The sequence below is a fragment of the Paramisgurnus dabryanus genome, chromosome 17 (assembly GCF_030506205.2).
Source record: "Paramisgurnus dabryanus chromosome 17, PD_genome_1.1, whole genome shotgun sequence".
Lineage (NCBI taxonomy): Eukaryota > Metazoa > Chordata > Actinopteri > Cypriniformes > Cobitidae > Paramisgurnus > Paramisgurnus dabryanus.
Window position 1 is genome coordinate 11700604 of NC_133353.1, and position 19454 is coordinate 11720057.

The window sequence follows — 19454 nt, forward strand, 5'->3', positions numbered from 1 at the left end:
ACCCCTGCTCAAGAAAACACTGTTGCACTAATACAATACATATACACCTACTATTAAACTTCATTGCATTTGCTCTCAGTTCAACACAAGCCCAGTCGCTGCTACCTTACCTTTTCTCCGCTGTGCCTCAATAACACGTGTAGCCTCCACACATAGACTGCTTTTTATTTCTGACAGAGCCAGTTAATCCATCATTCGTTAGTATCGTCGTTAATCCATTATTCTTTCGTGTGAGAAAATTGTCCTTACTGTGTCACGACTACTAATCACTTGTACCCTGCCTCGTCACCTTACCTACGGTAAAGTAAACTTGTGTCTATAATTTTACCTGTTATCGCGGAGATGCGTGAAAATCGCGTCAGTGCGTGATGAGGTCAGAGAAAATAAATACATGTCATTAAAGGTGCCATGGCACAAAACTTTTTTAAGATTAAAAATAAATCAAATAAATCTTTTGTGTCCCCAGAGCACATATGTGACATTTTAGCTCAAAATACCATATAGATAATTTATTATAACATTTTAAAATTGACACTTTGTTGTTGTGTGCAAAAATGTGCCATTTTGGGTGTGTCTTTTAATATGCAAACGAGCTAATGAAGTGCAGACACTGATCACAATGATGGTGGTTTCTTGCAATTGAAACTCAATTGTGCTGTGAAATATGTTTCTCTCTCTCTCTCTCTCTTTTCTCTGCACTAAATGGCAATGCTGTGATTGGATAGTGCAGATTAAGGGGGCGGTATTATTCTAATATGAGCTCCTTATGACATCATAAAGAGGGCCAAATTTCAACAACCTATTTTTGTATATGCTTGTAGAGAATGGTTTACCAAAACTAAGTAACTGTGTTGATCTTTCACATTTTCTAGGTTGATAGAAGCACTGGGGACCCAATAGGCTTTATGCCAAGCTGCACTACTTCCTGAACTTCAGCCAGCTGCTAGTTTCCTGTCTTCCATTATTAGACAAACTGATTAATCCAGGTGTGTCTGATTATTGTTGTTGTGACTACTGAGGTCAGGCACACCTGGATTAATCAGTTTGTCCAATAATGGCAGACAGGAAACAAGAAGCTGGCAGGAAGTTCAGGAAGTAGTGCAGCTGTGCATAAAGCCTATTATAGCACTTACACATGGAAAAAGTCTAATTTTCATGCCATGGCCCCTTTAAGACACACAAAACACGATTAGCAACACGTACATAGAACTTTTATCTTATTTCATTGTAGGCATGTTAGTAGTATGTAGTTTTTAGTGTGCCCAAATTTGCTGAGAGCAAGTGTTAAAGGGGACATATCATGAAAATCTGACTTTTTCCATGTTTAAGTGCTATAATTGGGTTCCCAGTGCTTCTATCAACCTAGACAATGTGATAAAGCTCAACCTATTAACTTAGTATTGGCAAACCATTCTCTGCAAGCATGAAAAATAGGTAATTGATATTTGGCTCCCCTTGTGATGTCAGAAGGGGATAATACCACCCCTTAATCTGCACTATCCAAGCACTTCACTGCCATTTAGTGTAGAGATCAGTTCATTTGCATTTTAAAGGATACACACAAAATGACAAATTTTTTCTCACACCTACAAAGTGGCAATTTTAACATGTTACAATAAATTATCTCTAGCCTATGGTATTTTGAGCTACAACTTCACATACATACTCTAGGAACACCAAAGATTTGACATCTTAAAAAATGTCTTGTGAAAAGAATAATGGTTTGACATGTAAATTTAAATTATATGTAATTTAATTTCAGGCTTGGGTCATGCTGCAGTCATGCAGCTGCAATTTTATTCAAAATTGAAATCTGTGCTAGAATGGGATGGACAGAGAAACCAGCAGTCACTTCTGGAGAGTGTATGTGGAAAGACTTGAGCAGGAAAGAAGTTGATCCATGTCCATTAAGGAAAATCAGCTTCCACAAACCAAAGAGGACAGGCAAGCTAGACAGGCAACTTCCAGAAACTGTCAGGAGTAGGTCTAGTGTCACCACCAGAGCCAAAGGCATGTAATCAATGACAGAGCATAGATAAGATTCCTTTAGCCAAAGTTAATTTAGTTTATTTTCTTTACTCTTCCTGAGGTTTTTTTTGGACATTGTAATGTCCCATAAGGATCAAGTTTGTTCTACAGCCATCTTACAGGTAGTTAGATTATGTGTAAATCCCAACATTCTGAAAATGAGAGTATCTAGTTTTAGTGCACTAACCATCTAAAATTATATATTATTAGGCTTTAGACAAAAAAATGTTGTCGTTGTTATGTAATGTGGATATACTGTTGTAAATGTTCTATAGTGACATAATTGTCTATTCCCCAGTGTTGACAGATGATGACATCCAAGAGTTGCAGATTATATCCCCTGGTGCTGCAGTACTGACAAGTCTAGATAACAGTGATACAGACACTGCATCCGATACTGATACAGAGGAACACTCAAACCTACCCGAGCCCTTGATTGCTTTATTTGATGAAACACTCAGGGAACTCTCACCACAAAAATTGCAGGTGAAAAGTGAGGACACATTTCACAGACTGAAGAATAAACTACAACTGAATCAGTGTGAAAGGCTGGAATTTGTTACACGACAACAGTCAAACTCAAAGGATTGGCAAACCCACAGGGCTGGTCGAATTACAAGTACTAGGTTTTATAATGTGGCTACAGCTGACAATATTAGCAACACCTATCTGAGTGAGATTATGCAGTACAACCACACACAGCTAAATGTCCCATCTGTTCTCTGGGGTAAGTCCATGGAGGAAACTGCTAGACAAGCCTACACTGCCCTTATGGTCAAAAAACATCAAGACTTCAGTGTAAGTTCCTGTGGCCTAGTGGTGCGGCCTTCTGAGCCACACCTCGGATCATCACCAGATGGCATGGTAAGATGTACCTGTTGTGGCCAAGGTTTGGTAGAAATTAAGTGTCCTTACAAATACCGTGATGGTCTTCAGGGAAGCACAGAGGACAGGCAGTTTTGCCTGGACAAGTCTTTCAATTTGAAGAATTCACACCCATACTACTACCAAACCCAACTACATATGTTTGTAAGTGACGTAAGCTACTGTGACTTTGTGCTGTGGACGAGAAATGAGGTTATAGTGCAACGCATCCTTAAAAACACAGAGTTTCTGCAGGAGAATTTGTCAAAGGCTCAACATGCCTTCATTTCAACTGTGTTGCCTGAGATCTTAACAAGAAGGCATGACCCTTCCTTGCGGGTACGGTCAGTCTGCAAAATATGTGAAAGGCCAGATTTCGGGAAAATGATTAACTGTGCCAGATGCGATTGCCACTTCCATTACAGCTGTGCAAGGATCAAAAGGAAGTCAGCAACTTGGTTATGCAGTGAATGTCAAAACAAATAACTGTTTTCTTTGCCAATGGCAGAAGCTACCATTTAATTTATGTATTCTGTAAAAAATTTTTTGGAGAATGCATTTTGTTGTTTGTATACAGATGCATTTGTTATTGTTTCTTTACAATTTCATATGTGTTAGATTAAATAAAACAAGTGACAGTAATTGTTACACTATTCCATAATATGATTTTTTTTAATGGAACATAACCAGAAACAATGTTATATATTTTGACAATATACAAAAGCAAAATAGCATTAATCATTAAAGGAGTAGTCCACTTTAAAGATGGGGCCCACTGACTTTACCATAGTATTTTTTTCTACTATGAAAAGTCAATGGGGCCCATCTTTAAAGTGGACTACTCCTTTAAACATTTCAAATGAATGACTTATTTGGAAATTCTGCCTTTGGGAACCACACTTTTACAGAGGTTTGTTAGTGCAGCGCACACAATCACTACATCATCTAGCATATCAACCTGAGACACAGGAATAACAGTTTGTAAAATCTTAAAATTTTTCCACCGACCAATGACACGTTCAACATGAATCCTAACCCGAGATAGTTGTCTGGATGTGTCTACTTCTCCTGCAGACAGTTGCTTTTTCCCTTTAGTAAAATGAGGGATACGAAGAGTGGCACCAATTGCTGCAAGCTCATCCCGTATTAAAAATCCCCTATCAGCTAAAACCTCATCCATAGGCTCCAACAGTTCCAGGAAACCTGACTCTTTGGTGATCTGTTTATCAGAAACCCGTCCACCCCACCCTGGAGACAAAAACGAAATTGCCCCAGCAGGAGTGATGGCGATCAAATATTTTACTGTATTATTGTGCTTATAGTTAGACCAGGTCTGGGCCCTTGCCGTCAAATTACTAGGTCGGGCTATAAAGATCTCTGTGCAGTCTATTATGCAGCGACATTTTTTGAAGTGTCGTTTGAACATTTTGGGCATATTTTTAAGTATAGCTCCCTTATTTGGCCATTTAATTAATGGCTTGAGGACCACAGACATAACAGAGATCCACATCCGATAAATATTTGATACAGTGCTTGGTGTTACATGAAATCTATATGCTAGATCAGTGTTACTGAGGCCCATCCTTAATTTCATCAAGACCATCAACAATTGGTCCTCTAGAGGAAGGGCTTGGTGACTTACCTCAATACTGCCACTTAATTTTTTAAGGAGCCATTCAAAGATTACAGAGGTCAGTCCAGTGAAAAACAGTAATTGTCCAGTGTTACTCTTAACATTTCTGTATGAAAATTTGGAATTCTGCAATTCTTCACTTAATCCTTCATTCTCACGGCGTAATTTAAAACAGTCCTGCTGCAGGTTGATGTAGTCTTCCTGCAGTTGACGATGTCTAACGCAAAGATCATCATATTCCTCTCTCGACACTGGGTGGTTCACTTCAGCTTCCTCCTCATCTTGAACAGAAAAAAACAGACATACAGACGTTTAGTGAAAAAGGACAAAAACTTTGAAGAGTGTATCTTTTGGTACCACAGGACTGGTGCACGAGACTGCATTAGTTTTAGCTTTGTATTCAAAAGATTATTCATACCATTGCAATGATCAATGGGACAGTCTTGTTCCATTTCAGCCGTGGAAGGAGCAGGTTGCATTTTAGGGTATTCATCTCTCTTCATTTTCCTGTGATACCTAAAGGAAAACAAAAAGGAACAATCAATGCCTTATGAAAATATTTAATTATTAGTTATCTACTAATTATTCATTATCTAGTTAAACTAGCCCTGCATAATATTGCTGTGATACTGAAGTATTATCATAGAATTTACATTAAATTAATGAATTTATCTGAACAAGGAATTTAATACTGTAACTGTAATCTTTTTAATTATAAACAGATATCAAAGAGATTTTGATAAGTATTAGACTAGTATTAGTACTAGTATTAGTATTAGGTGGTCTAGAAAAATGCGCTAGATTTATGGATGTTGCAAGAGAGAAACACAAGCCTTATAGGTAATTTTTTATTCGTACCTTTCCATTTTTGCCTGAGGTATCTGCGTTTGTTTTTTGTACACAAACAATGAGGGAACAAAGTCAGGACTACTGGAATCAAGTGACGCCTCTCCTACAGAAAAAAAGAACGGCGCACGCAGTGATTAAAAGGCGATCTAACGTTAATGTTGTCATAGTTAAATCACAATGTAAAGCTAGTCTGCTACCTGATAAGTTTGTAGCATGCCACAGTTCACAATTAATGGCAAATATCAAACTTCATTTACCTATTAAATCAGTCTACAGTTTACAAAAGACATTTGTTTACTTACCATGGCTTAACCTACCATTGTTGACACAATGTTGGCGCTAGCCTACGGCTAACTACTAGCAGCTGGCTAAGTTACGTCTGTAGCATGCAACAGGTCCATGACATTTGCAAAACTATTAACCTGCATATCATAACGTTATACGCTAGTGTATAGAAAACTGTTCATATAATCCAGGCTTCCTAGTTTAATCTAACAGGTCTGATAAATGATGACTTACCTGAAATGAAGTGAGCACTACAAACACGAGCCTCTTTAACCTTTGCATTGTCCCAATCTGCACGTTTAATTGCTCGCAGCCACAGATTTCGTCTATTCTTTTGAAATGGATGAGATCCTGCAGGAATCCTAAAAAAATTAACTCCAGAGCTGGTGCGATTTTCACATCCGACGACGCAACAAGTAGGCATCCTTGACGAAACTCAACTAGATGGAAATGACCGTTCTGACCCCGACATGCGCAGTGCGAACCGCGAATTCTTCTGTGACGTAAACCGTGAAGGGGTCTATTGTGTACCCTCTTTCTCTTTTTTTCGTATTGGCTCGCTCGACTAGAACTCTAGGGAAGACGGGCTTGATAGAGAGAGAGAGAGAGCAGTGCGGCCAGATACATTTTGGGCGCTGCAGCATATTAAATATGATAAATAGTGTTTCTGCGCGAGAAATACAATGTGTGGCGGGAGTGCATACATGACAAAAGACTGAAAGCCCGGCTATTATCAGCGGCCTCAAAACACTACCGGCCCACCGGCAAAAGTCCCGTCTCTCCCGATTGCCACTTCGCTACTGTCATCATCACTTCAATCCTTGCGACGAAGCTTGTTGTGTTGTCATAGTGATGAGTAATGGAACGACTGCGTCTGTCACGTGACATCTACCGGTAAGCAAAAAAAAACTTTGGCGTGTTCAATCTGCACCATAGAACTGTCTTAAACAGACTATCTGACGGGTTTTAGAAGATTAAATACAACCCGAAACTAAAAAACAGACCAGGCCTTTATTTGAGACAGGCGTTTATTTACCCAAACCTGTCGTCACACCAGGCGTCTAAAAGAGACAGGCGTCTATTTGGGACTCGGCTATTATTTGAAGTTTTACGGTAAACAAAACAAGACCAGGATAATCCAAGAGACAAGAGAAATACTGGGATGTATATACACAGATAAATCAAGGTTGATTAGACACATATGGGAGACAAATAACTTCAAAATAAGATACATGGACTGGGGAAACACAAGACAGGATATTACAACACACAGTATACTGTTACATGATTCAAATGAAATTCTCTTGCATTCTCTTGAGTTAAGTCTGTGATAAATCTATTAATATCAAGTCCTTTTCACATTTATTATTTTAAACATTAAAGGCAACTTCCTAAAATGTATAGTTTACTACCATTTTAAGCATGTAAAATCATATTGAACAAACCCCCAAGTCACTGTCCTCCATGGAGTTTCAAGTTCTTGAGTTTTAACATCTGTGGGAGATAAAAAGTCTTATTTTAGCATTGTTTAGTCTGACTGCACCGTCACTTTAGTTATTAAATGCTTGCTTGAGAAAGTCTTACCGGGCTTGGAGCTCCAGTTCCCCATTTCTTATTAATCCAAATTAAGATAAACATGAAGAGCAATAATGGAATCATTTAAAACATCATGTTTTTGTCTGCTGACCAATAATCATTGCAGTAAGAACACAGTGGGCATTTTCTAAACACCATTTATGCACCCTAAGGGGCCTTCACGAAAGGGATCCCATTTGTAGGGGCCTTCCAAACAAAAGTGAACATCTGAATCCCTTCGCGAAAGCCCCTTCCAGAAGTCCGTTAGTGAAGTAATCGCCATGGTCACTTTAAGGAAGTAAGTTTTATTCATTTATTACGGTTGTCTTTATTTTAATGTCGATATGAGGTTAAAATGTAGTAAAGGCTAGTATAGGTTGTAGGAAAGTGTTTATTAGTAGCTAATGTTTTTATCAACATGCTTTATCTTTAAACACCAAGCACATTGAAACAAATCAGTTTGAAATAAGACAAAAAACATTTGACAAGAAATTTTCAGATAAAAGAAAACCGCTTCTAAGATGACCCCACGCATTATCAGTTTATTAAGCATAATCGGCGCAGACTGTGCATGCCAATGCACTAAGTCACTTCACCAAGGGAGATCCAAATGCAGAGACCATAAATTCCCTACACCCTTCAAAAAGTTCACTTCAAGGACTCTGCCCTTTTAAATTTTCCGTTTGGAAAAAGCCCAGTGTGTAATAAACAACTGTTGAATGAGAACTCTGACGTTTTTACACAAAAACTTGAACAATTACTGTAAGTATGCACACAAACAAACTGGTTAAGGGTGATTCTTAGACTATGGGCACTTTTATGTTCTTTGGTCATATTTTCAAAAAATCGAAAAAATTCCTCTTTCTTTTCAAACTTAAAATACAACCACTTTAGCCCCCTTTCTAATATGATTTTTCATACTTTTTAATGTCCTTATAGGTGTCAAAATCACTGTTTTCTCATTGTCGCACATCCAGACTTTTACATTTCAACAATAAAAAATATATGACTTATCCGGGAACTAATGTACCTTAATTAAGTACTAGTAAAATAATTAAAATTCATTATAATATTTAATGTAAGACCACTATCAATATTACTTTTTATACAAAATATAGCGATGACAAAATATAATATTGGTGTCATTTCCACCACAACACTGTGTGCCTTTAAAAAGTTTGTGTGAAAGATTGTTAAGTGGGTTTCTATGGAAAATTTTTGTGACATCATAGCACATGCTGGACATGGAGGGAATTTAAATTTTCATCAACAACAAATGAAGAAAAATCAAGGTAATGCTTGATCAGTAAATATATTTATTATAGGTCATATCCAAACATGCTGTAATTTCAAGGGTGTTTTTAAAAAGCTAAAATTTTTAAGTTAAATAAGAGTATTTTGCATACATGAAATGCTAAATATTAATTTAAAGCTAATCAGTGAAACTATCTTCGATTTTTTCACAAAAAATTATATGGATTGCGAGAGTAGATTTGTGTAATACTTTTTATATTATGATATATTACAATACTTTTTTACATTTATATTTATATTATGATATTATTTTTATTTCTAAATTATATTACTTTTGTATTAATTGATTTCATTTTTATCTATTTTTAAAATGCCACCTAAGACAACAAAAAAAATTACATTTAGGCATTTAGCAGAAGCTTTTATCCAATAAAGCAATTTGTCATAGGGAGGCAATAATACAAAACATGCTGTGATGTCATGAGAGGCTACACAGTTTTCAGCAGGATGGCTCAAGTTGTGTGAGGAGACAAAGTTCAAACAAAACAAGGATTTTATTATAGTTTTTGGGAATTAACAACAAAAATCATTCTGGCATCTTGTTGACCTTCAAGCATCAAACTTCAATGAGGTCTCTTCTCATAGTCCTGATTCCCTCAGGTAAATAAACATTCTTCTATTCTTACTTCAGTCCATGTAGATTGTGGTCAACCCAGTAACAAGCCCTTCTTCAGTCTGATAAGGATTTCCAACGGCAAGGTTTTTCCAATGTAAGTTTCTCCAGCTTTTTTTTCCTCTTCTGCTAGTGCAGCTTAGAGTTTTATTTCTCAGTTGCAAGCTCAAAAACCATCTGGTAACTCTACTGTTAGTTTCCTTGTTCTTGGCCATCCATTGCAAAGGGGAGTGATCAGATACCACAGTGAAACGTGGACCCAGGAGATAGAACCGCAGGGACTGCAGGGCCCAGGTTACAGCAAGACATTCCTTTTCCACGGTTGAATAATTCTTCTCCCTTGGAAGTAACTTTCTGCTTAGATAGAGAATAGGATGTTCTTCACCGTCGTGTGCCTGGGTGAGGACAGCACCTAGACCCACCTCTGATGCATCCGCTTGGACAATGAATTCTTTCTTAAAGTCAGGCGCCACCAGGATTGGACTGGAGCAGAGTGCTCGCTTTAAGTTAACAAAGGCTGCCTCTGCTGCAGGATTCCACTTCACCATTCGTGAGTGGCGTTTGGTTGTCAGCTCTGTTAAAGGTGTAGCTATGGTAGCAAAGTCCATAATAAAATGTCTATAGTAACCGGCTAGGCCCAAAAATGACCTTACTTGCTTCTTGGTGATGGGCTGTGGCCAGTCCTGTATGGCCTGCAGTTTGGTTTTTTGAGGTTTGACCAACCCTCGCCCAATGGTGTACCCCAGGTAATTTGTCTCATTGAAGGCCAACCTGCACTTTTTTGGGTTCGCTGTGAGCCCTGCCTCCTTGAGCGAATCCAGCACTGCTTGTACTCGGGGTATGTGGCTGTCCCAGTCTGGACTTTGTATGACCACATCGTCCAAATATGCCGCTGCGTACCTCTTGTGGGGAGCAAGGACTCGATCCATTAGGCGTTGGAATGTGGCAGGTGCCCCGCGGAGACCAAATGGAAGATGGGTATAATGGTAGAGGCCGTCCGGGGTGGCAAAGGCTGTCTTCTCTTTGGATGCCTGGGTCAAGGGCACTTGCCAGTAGCCTTTGGTGAGGTCAAGGGTGGTTAGGAAGCGAGCATGCCCCAAGGAGTCTATTAAATCATCGACACGAGGCATTGGGTAAGCATCGAATTCTGACACCTCATTCAACTTTCGATAATCATTACAAAACCGTACTGATCCGTCTGGTTTGGGAACTAGTACAATGGGACTTGCCCAGGCACTTTGGGACTCTTCAATTATTCCCATCTCTAGCATCTTCCTTACCTCCTCTTGTATAGCTACTTTTCGGGCCTCCGGCACACGGTATGGAGGCTGATTTACCGTTTTGCCAGGCCTGGTGCGGATCTCATGTTGGACCACCTCTGTGTGTCCTGGAAGGGAGGAAAAGACCTCCCGGTTCCGATCTACGAGTTCCAGGGCCATCTGTCGTTGATTTGGGGACAGACTCGGACCCAGCTGAACCTCTTCTCGCACCAATTCCTTGGTCCCTGTGGGGGGTAGACAGCTGAATATCGCCTCTCTGGCGTGCCACTTCTTTAAGAGGTTAACATGATAAATCTGCTCAGTTTTCCTTTTCCCAGGTTGCCTCACCTTGTAGTTTACCTCTCCCATGCGTTCAATGACCTCATATGGTCCTTGCCAGGTTGCCAGGAATTTACACTCAACCGTTGGCACCAGGACCAGCACTCTGTCTCCCGGCTTAAACTCCCTGGGTTGAGCAGACCTGTTGTAGGAGGCTTGCTGTTGCCGCTGACTGGCCTCTAGGTGTTCACGCATCATGGGATAGATGGCCTTCATTCTGTCCCTCATGTTCCTGACATGCTCGATCAATGTTCGCTGTTGGCATGGCTGCTCTTCCCAGGCCTCCTTGGCGATGTCGAGCAGTCCTCTGGGTCTGTAGGAAAGCAAGAGCTCGAATGGTGAAAAACCAGTAGAAGACTGAGGTACCTCTCTCACCGCAAATAGTATGTATGGTAACAGCTGGTCCCAGTTGCGTCCATCTTCCCCAACTGCCTTCCGTAGCATGGATTTTAGTGTTTTGTTAAAACGTTCGACTAAGCCGTCCGTCTGGGGGTGGTAGACTGAGGTTTTCAGCTGTTTAATTTTCAGTAACGCACAGAGTTCTTTCATCACCCTAGACATAAATGGAGTCCCTTGATCTGTCAATATCTCCTTTGGGATACCCAGACTAGTTGAGAGGAGGAACAGCTCTTTGGCGATTTGTCTGGATGTAGCCTTCCTCAGTGGAATGGCCTCAGGGTAACGGGACGCATAGTCCAGGATGACTAGGATATACTGATGTCCCCTGGAACTTCTTGGTAAGGGCCCAACTATGTCTAACCCAATCCTCTCAAATGGAGTTCCGATAATGGGCAGGGGAATGAGAGGGTTTCTATATGTGGGTTTTTGGCGCCACCTGCTGACACTCAGGGCAACTACGGCAGTAGTTCTCTATTTCTCTGTGTACGCCTGGCCAAAAGAACCGTCGCAGGATTCTTTCCTTAGTCTTCTCTACACCTAAGTGGGCCCCTAGCAGGTGCGTGTGTGCTAGGTTGAGTACGTTGGCCCGATACGGCTGTGGCACAAGGAGCTGTTCAAGCACTTCATCATTTTACTTTGCTACCTGATACACTAACCCTCTATTTATTGCAAAATGGGGGTAAGTGGGGCTTGTCCTATCACCTAACACTAGTCCCTATAATACCTGCACATTTCTTAAGGCATTTGCAAGAGTGGGATCTTGTAATTGAGCCATACCATACTGGCCAGTGAGAGGGGGAAGCTCTTGGGTGGCTTGGACGTCTTCCTCACTAGGGACCGGAGCACTTTCCTGGGCCACTTCATCTTCTCCCGTGTCCGGACCAGCCTCTGTGTCAGTCTGGTCATCTGCCACTCCTGCCAGGGCCCAGGTGGGCATGAGTGATTTAGAGGGTTGCACTTGAGCATTCTCAGGGTAAGTTTTGTCTCTCCGTGTACGAGGTACTTGGATTAGCCTCTCTTGAGTTTCTCTCCAGAGTGGGTAAAAGGCTGGGCAGTCTCGCCCAATTAGGACAGGGACCGGGAGGGAATCAACCACCCCCGCCACCGTGAGTATGGTGCCCCGGGTGGTGGTCATTGTGAGTTCCGTAACGGGGTAGTCTCTGGTGTCTCCATGGACACAGGAAACAGGGAGGATTTTCCCTGGGGTCAGACATGATGGGCTTACCAGGTCCTTACGCACCAGGGTGACCCGGCTACCTGAATCTAGTAAGGCCTCCACATCTTGTTGATTCACCGTCACCGGGCAGGTGGGGGGTCGATCTGAGCCCCCATCTACGACTCCAACGAGCGAGGCATAATGGTGTGCGGGTGGTGAGCTGGAGGACTCAGCAGTGGGCATAGGTTCATCCGCTGGTTTCCCGCACTGCCAAGAGATATGTCCCATCTCCCCACATCGGTAACACTGTCGAGCTTCACTCTCTCGCTGTACTCTCCCTGAACCCGACTGGTTTCTGGCTCCCCCTGGAGCTGGGATAGGTCCTGACATGGCTGGGCTCGAGACCTTGGGGTTCTTTAGTCGAGCTCCTCCTACCTGCAGCGGGGACGAACTCCTGGGGTCTTTCCGCGAAGCCAGCAGCATCTCAGCTGTAGCCTGGTATCTTTCTACGGCTTCCACGGTCAGATCAGCCGTGTTCAAGGCCTGCTGACTAATAACCCGCTTCGCCTCATAAGGCAGGGCACGCAAGTAACGATCCACTTCAATGGCCTCCACCACTGCCGCTGCCGTATTCCTCTGCGGATCTAGCCATTTCCTTGTGATCCGGACAAGTTCATGCATCTATGCCCGAAGGAGGCTGGTCTGGTTGGAAGGTCCAGCTGTGGAAGCGCTGGGCCATACTAAACTTGGTGAGCCCATTTCTACTGAGGATCTCAGACTTCAGGGCATCATAGTCAGTTACCTGGTCGGGGCCCAGGTCCCGGACAGCGTTCAGCGATTCCCCAGTTAAGAAGGGGGCTAACAGGCCAACCCACTGCTGCTTGGGCCAGTCTTCCCTAGTGGCCGTGGCTTCAAAGGCATGCAGGTAAGCCTCAATGTCATCGGTGGACCCCATCTTAGATATAAAATCACTTGCCTTTATTGGGCGGGCATTTTGGACGATCATCCGTCTCTGCAACTGCAGTTCCTCTGATTTCAGAAGATTGGCTTTCTTTTGCTCCTCCAATAGAGCGGCGTTTGCTTGCATCTGGGCTTGCTGGCCAGCAACAAGGGCTTTCAAAATTTCCTCCATTTTATTCGGTGGGGGGTTTACGGCCAACTTGGAAAACTGGGTGATCAAACTTTCAGTATCCTCCTCTGACATGCACTATTGAAGCTTGAGCAATGCCCGCATTCTCCACCATCTGTGATGTCATGAGAGGCTACACAGTTTTCAGCAGGATGGCTCAAGTAGTGTGAGGAGACAAAGTTCAAACAAAACAAGGATTTTATTATAGTTTTTGGGAATTAACAACAAAAATCATTCTGGCATCTTGTTGACCTTCAAGCATCAAACTTCAATGAGGTCTCTTCTCATAGTCCTGATTCTCTCAGGTAAATAAACATTCTTCTATTCTTACTTCAGTCCATGTAGATTGTGGTCAACCCAGTAACAAGCCCTTCTTCAGTCTGATAAGGATTTCCAACGGCAAGGTTTTTCCAATGTTAGTTTCTCCAGCTTTTTTTCCCTCTTCTGCCAGTGCAGCTTAGAGTTTTATTTCTCAAACCCCACACACACACTGATTGTGTCTCTCACCCTTAAAAAGCCTTCAGCTCATCAGATCCTAATCAGTCTCAGCTGTGTGGGAATATTGATTTATTTGAGGGGTGACGTTCCCGACTAGCCCAGCAGATGGAGCCATAGCTGTTTGTGATTGAAGCCATCTCAGAGAAATGTACCGTCCCTCCAGGACACAGCCTTTAGTGACATCACAATGCTTAAACCAAGTTACAAGTTTTCACTATTCCTAAACAGTACCTGTTTTTTATAAAGATAGAATAGGTGGAAATGCATTGAATATCTATTTGTCAAGTATTTTTGGAAGAGATGAGTGTTTATTTATTTTATTTTTTTTTATTTTTTTGCAAGAGATGTGGCTGACTGGACTGCTATAGGAAGATCATTCCACCCTCTGAAAGTAGGGAAGGAAAATAAGTGTGAACGTGATTGTGAAGGTGTGACGCGCATTTGCTGAATGTAACGTTTTGGATGGGGTGTAGGAATGTAGGAAAGTGTTAAAGTATGTTGGTGCAGTTGTTACAGGTCGGGGCGGACCACAGATGTAAACCAGCCACGCCCCTTCCTAGTTTCCACCTTGAGGAGGTCCCAAAGTCAACCCAATGACCAGACAAACACAAGCGTAAGTAAAATTTAAAAGACACTTTATTTAATTTATTTAAAATAGACAGGGAAAGGGGCAAGGGTAAGTTAAAAATAAGGACCTCTCCGTCTGCACTCCAGGTGAGCTGGGAAGAAAGGGGGGGGGGCAGCGGGGCGAGGCTCCTACGCCTTGTCTTCTTGATCCCGTGGCGCCCTCCTTTTGATCCTGGAGGCAGATTAAAACAGGGTAAGTGTTGGTTCAGTGTTGTGTAACCCTGGGGGTCTTTCCGGCGACAGGCTGGTATATCCACTTGACGCTTTACTAGGGTGGTGTCCGGTAAGTACTTCACAGGTATGATATTCAGGTTCTCTCCTTTTACAGGCTTGTAGCTCACAGGTATGGTATTCAGGTTCTCTCTCTCTCTGCAGGCTTTTAGCTATAACACAGAAGATTGCATAACAGACACTGGGGCTTTAACTCTCACCTAGTCGACTTATGACGACGTGCAGGTAAGTACTTTACAGGTATGGTATTCGGATTCTCTCCTTCTACAGGCTTGTAGCTCACAGGTATGGTATCCAGGTGCTCTCGCTCTCTGCAGGCTCTTAGCTGTAACACAGAAGGATTCGTAGCAGACACTGGGGCTTTGGTTCTCACCTAGTCGACTTATGACGACGTGCAGGTAAGTACTCCACGGGTATGGTACTCAGGTTCTTTCTCTCTTTCTGCAGGCTTATAGCTGTAACACAGGGGGTTACGTAACGGACACTGAGGCTTTAACTCTCACCTAGTCGACTTATGATGACGTGCAGGTAAGTACTCCACGGGTATGGTACTCAGGTTCTTTCTCTCTTTCTGCAGGCTTGTAGCTGTAACACAGAGGATAACGTAACAGTCACTGGGACTTTCACTCTCACCGTGACGACGTACAGGTAGGTACCTCACAGGTATGGTATTCAGGTTCTCTCTCTCTACAGGCTCATAGCTCACAGGTATGATATTCAGGTTCACTCGCTCTCTGCAGGCTTTTAGCTGTGGTACAAAGGAATTACAGTTACAAATCCAGGAACTCACACAGGTTAGTCGGGCAGCTCCTTACATAAAGCAAAGGCAAGTTAGCTTTAGCTATTGCATTTCTCCAACCTTCCTTCGAAGTTTTCGTAACTCTCGGTCATTCAACAGATACTAGCAACATTGGATACGGCTCATGAATAGTGAATTTACGGTGACTGCACTTCACGGTGGGTAATTATGCTCCAAACCTTAAGAAGGTAAGTCGTCGTGATCTCGCCTTCCCAAATGCCTCTGGTACTGCAAAGGGGGAAATCTAACACCATCATGCCGAAACGAACGCTGCCCTCTCCTCTCTTGCACTTCCGCTACAGAGAACTGGACAGGGGCGCACATTTGAAGAGGCTCCGTGACAGGAGAGATCTGATCTTCGCCACCGTTCCTATGACAGTACGAATTTCTCCATACACACAAACACTTTTTAATGTGGATTTTACTCACAGCAGTCTACGCAGTCGATGTCCTTCATCACTGTTTCACTGAGCTAGGCCGAATCCAAGGGATGACCAGAACAGACGTCACAACTGAAGCTTCAATACAGGGTCACACACACAGCATATACAATGGGTTGTTTTAACCGGCTTCCACAGCCTCTCGTTCTCCCACGGCGGATCCAGTGAAGGGAGGGGGGGCTGCCGACAATACAACCACAGCACACCACTGCACTTATTCAAAGTGTATCCTCACAGCAAAAGGCACAGACTCACCCACAGCATTCTATGTGCACATTAAGGTCGCAACCCCGTCTTCCTCGAATTTCACCTGGGACCGGTTGGCGTTGGACGTGGAAGCCAGCAAGATAGACGTCGCTGTTGCAGCCCGTGTTTTCTCCCAGGATCGTCACTACCCGGCTCTCCCACCACTCTGCGAAATCTTCAGGATTATTACTTACTCAGCCTCTGGCTCTATTTTCCTCTTCTGCTTCGTTTCCAGTGAACAAAACTCCTTACTGTTCCCAGCGTGAATGTGCCCATGTCTTTTCTCTCTGCCACCGAAACGGTTTTTTGACACCACACGGCCACCACAGCTCCAACAATGAACCCCAACAACCGAACTCACTCTTTGTATTAAAGGCTGTCTTTTATATCCCTCTCTTCTTCACAGCGTCCAATCCCCAGCCGCTATGTTTATCATCCACACCTGCGTTCAAATTGGCTTGATTTCGCCTCACGGCGTTTACCGGAAGTTCTGGTGTTCCTACTCTTCCGTCCGGGCGGAAACGCTTCCGGGCGTAACCAATCTTCCCCATCTTTGGTTCCGCCCCCCTGTAAATCGTCACCGGGTGACACAGTGATAGTTTGGTAAGTAATCAGTAGTGACTTGAAGAGCAGCGTTACATAAGCCCTTTTGGAGCTGAGCTGCTGCGTTCTGAACTAACTGAAGTTGTATGAGTGACCGCACAGGAAGGCCAGCAAGGAGAGCATTGCAGGAGTCCAGCCTAGAGATTACCAGGGCCTGGATCAGGAGATGTGCAGCATGCTCCATAAGGAATGGCTGTATTCTCCTGATATTGGTTTATTGATATTGCAAATCGGCATAATTGCATTGTCTTTGTCTTTGCAAGTCAAAGACTACACAGCGGTTTTTGACAGTTTTGGAAGTAGTAAAAGTTGATTGGATACGTTTTGCCGTATTTTGATTTTGTGTCGAAAAAAGAAGCAGCTCAGTCTAGTCTATTTAGCTAGGTTCAACTGGAGGTGGTGTTTCTTTATCCAAGCCGAGATGTGTTCAAAGCAGGCTGTAATGCGTGCTGCTTATGGTGGGATCATCTGGGTAAAATGAGAAGAAGATCTGGGTGTCATCAGCATAGCAGTGGTAGGAGAAGCCACGTGCCTGTATGATACAGTAGGTCCTAAGGATATTGTGTAGATCGAAAAAAGGGGTGGACCAAGCACTGATCCCTGAGGGACCTCAGTGACCATTTGGTGGGCTGTGGATAGCGTGCCCCTCAGGCTTTGAGGGTCCAATGTGTATCTAGTGCACCCTTAGTAACTTGAGTGTCAGTCAGTGGAGAAAAGGAGAAAAAAAATAATGTTGGATATGAGTGTAATGTGTTCTGAGGTTTGTGGTGTAGAAAATTGGTTGCTGATGGATTATGTTTTGTTGGTGAAAAAGTTTGCAAAGTCATCAGCTGACAATGAGGAAGTAAGTGGAGTGCGAGGGGGACAGAGAAATCTCAATCTCTGCAATACACTAAAAAACAGGTGTGGTTATGTTTAATGACTTTGTGAATTGAGTTGTGATGAGTTTAAGAATTTTTCTAAAGAATATCTCTACTGTTTCTCTACGTTCACATTAATTCATTGTCATTTCCACAATACCCTGTCATCACCACACACTTTATAAAAAATATTTAAAAAGTTCTCATCACACATTAAAAATTGATCTACAATTTATGAGATCATGCTCTACTTAAAGGTGTAGCGGAGGATTTTTTTTCGAATTTTAGAAAAGAACCGCCTTCTCCACTTTTTAAAAAAATGCAATTGCGCAATACTCCTGATTGACAACTAGGAGGACCAATAGTCTTGATGATCCAACCGGAAAAAGAAAATCCTCCGCAATACCTTTAACATAACAATTCAAGTTATTTATTTTTTAATAAGCTCTTTTCCAAACCAATATTAAATTTCACCCTGAAGAATCTATCAGGGAGATATGATTTGAACCACTGGAGAGGAGTACCTGTAATCCCTAGCGATGATAGAGTGGCTAGTATCTGATGGTTTAATGTGTCAAAGGCTGACTCCTTGTCATCTACTAGGTTGTTCAGTGATAGAAAGGAAGCGGGAAAACAGCTTTTTCAAGTGTTTTCGCAATGAATGGAATGAGTGAGACAGGTCTATAACTGTCCGTGAGCGAGGGGTTCAGTTTGGCTTTATTAAGCAATGGAGTGACCAGGGCCTACTTAAAAGTGAATGGAAATGTGCTGGTGAGCAGGAATGTGTTACAAACCAGGCTTTGAGGGTCAAACACGCATCAAGTGCACCGTTAGTAACTTCAATGTCAGTCAGTGGAGAAGAAGAGAAAAAAATGGATGTCGGATACGAGTGTAGTTCTGAGGTTTGTGGTGTAGAAAATTTGTTGCTGATGGATTATGTTTTGTTGGTGAAAAAGTTTGCAAAGTCATCAGCTGACAACGAGGAAGTTGGTGGAGCGGGAGTAGTATAGAGAAATCTCAATCTCAGGACTACACTAAAAAACAGGTGTGGTTAAGTTTAATGACTTTGTGAATTGAGTTGTGATGAGTTTAAGAATTTTTCTAAAGAATATCTCTACTGTTTCTCTACGTTCACTTTAATTCATTGTTGTTTCCACAACAACCTGTCATCACATTTTTTTTTAATAATTAAAAAGTTCTCATCACACATTAAAAATGTATCCACATTTTATGAGATCCTGCTCTACTTAACATAATTCAAGTTATTCATTTAAAAGCTCTTATTCAAACCAGTATTACATTTCAGAGTGTGACAGGTGAACAGTTCAGCAATTGGTCCTTAGGGCATTTTATCTCATTGACAAATCCTAGCTGACTGTACATCTCTTTACATATGGGCTAACAATATATTTCAATAGAACATTTCAAATAATATAGAATGAGTACTCACCAATCTGCAGTGAACTGCTAAAAGTAAATCATAAAAATCTACTTTCATTTCCCTAACAATCAGGTTCCACCCAGTGGCGAAGCTACGTCAGAATGCCATATTTCAGACAAATGTTAACAACAACAATAATTAATAGTACTACATATAAACATCTCACCACACTATAACTTTATATATTTAATACAATTATGAATGAGTGCTGTTATGAATTAAGTTTTCTGGACATTTAAACCATTTACCATTACATTTATATATTT

General features: G+C 42.1%; 2 protein-coding genes across 2 annotated transcripts in view; both read right to left on the bottom strand.

Annotated features, from left to right (window-relative positions):
- LOC135787680 (interferon-induced protein 44-like) overlaps positions 1–19215 on the bottom strand; it is a 32864-nt gene extending 13649 nt beyond the window's left edge. The window contains exons 1-3 of the mRNA XM_065297590.1: positions 19198–19215; positions 7244–7270; positions 7105–7153 (exon numbers count right to left, since the gene is read on the bottom strand). Coding sequence (XP_065153662.1) covers positions 7105–7153; positions 7244–7268 — 74 coding nt within the window. The 5' untranslated portion in view covers positions 7269–7270; positions 19198–19215. The remainder of the gene's footprint in view (positions 1–7104; positions 7154–7243; positions 7271–19197) is intronic.
- Positions 3496–6136, bottom strand: LOC135787679 (uncharacterized). The gene is made up of 4 exons (XM_065297589.2): positions 5894–6136; positions 5384–5477; positions 4944–5041; positions 3496–4806 (listed from the first exon to the last, which is right to left on the bottom strand). The coding sequence occupies exons 1-4, from the start codon at positions 6081–6083 to the stop codon at positions 3761–3763; spliced, it is 1428 nt and encodes a 475-aa protein (XP_065153661.1). The 5' UTR covers positions 6084–6136; the 3' UTR covers positions 3496–3760.
- Positions 19216–19454: the final 239 nt, after the last annotated feature.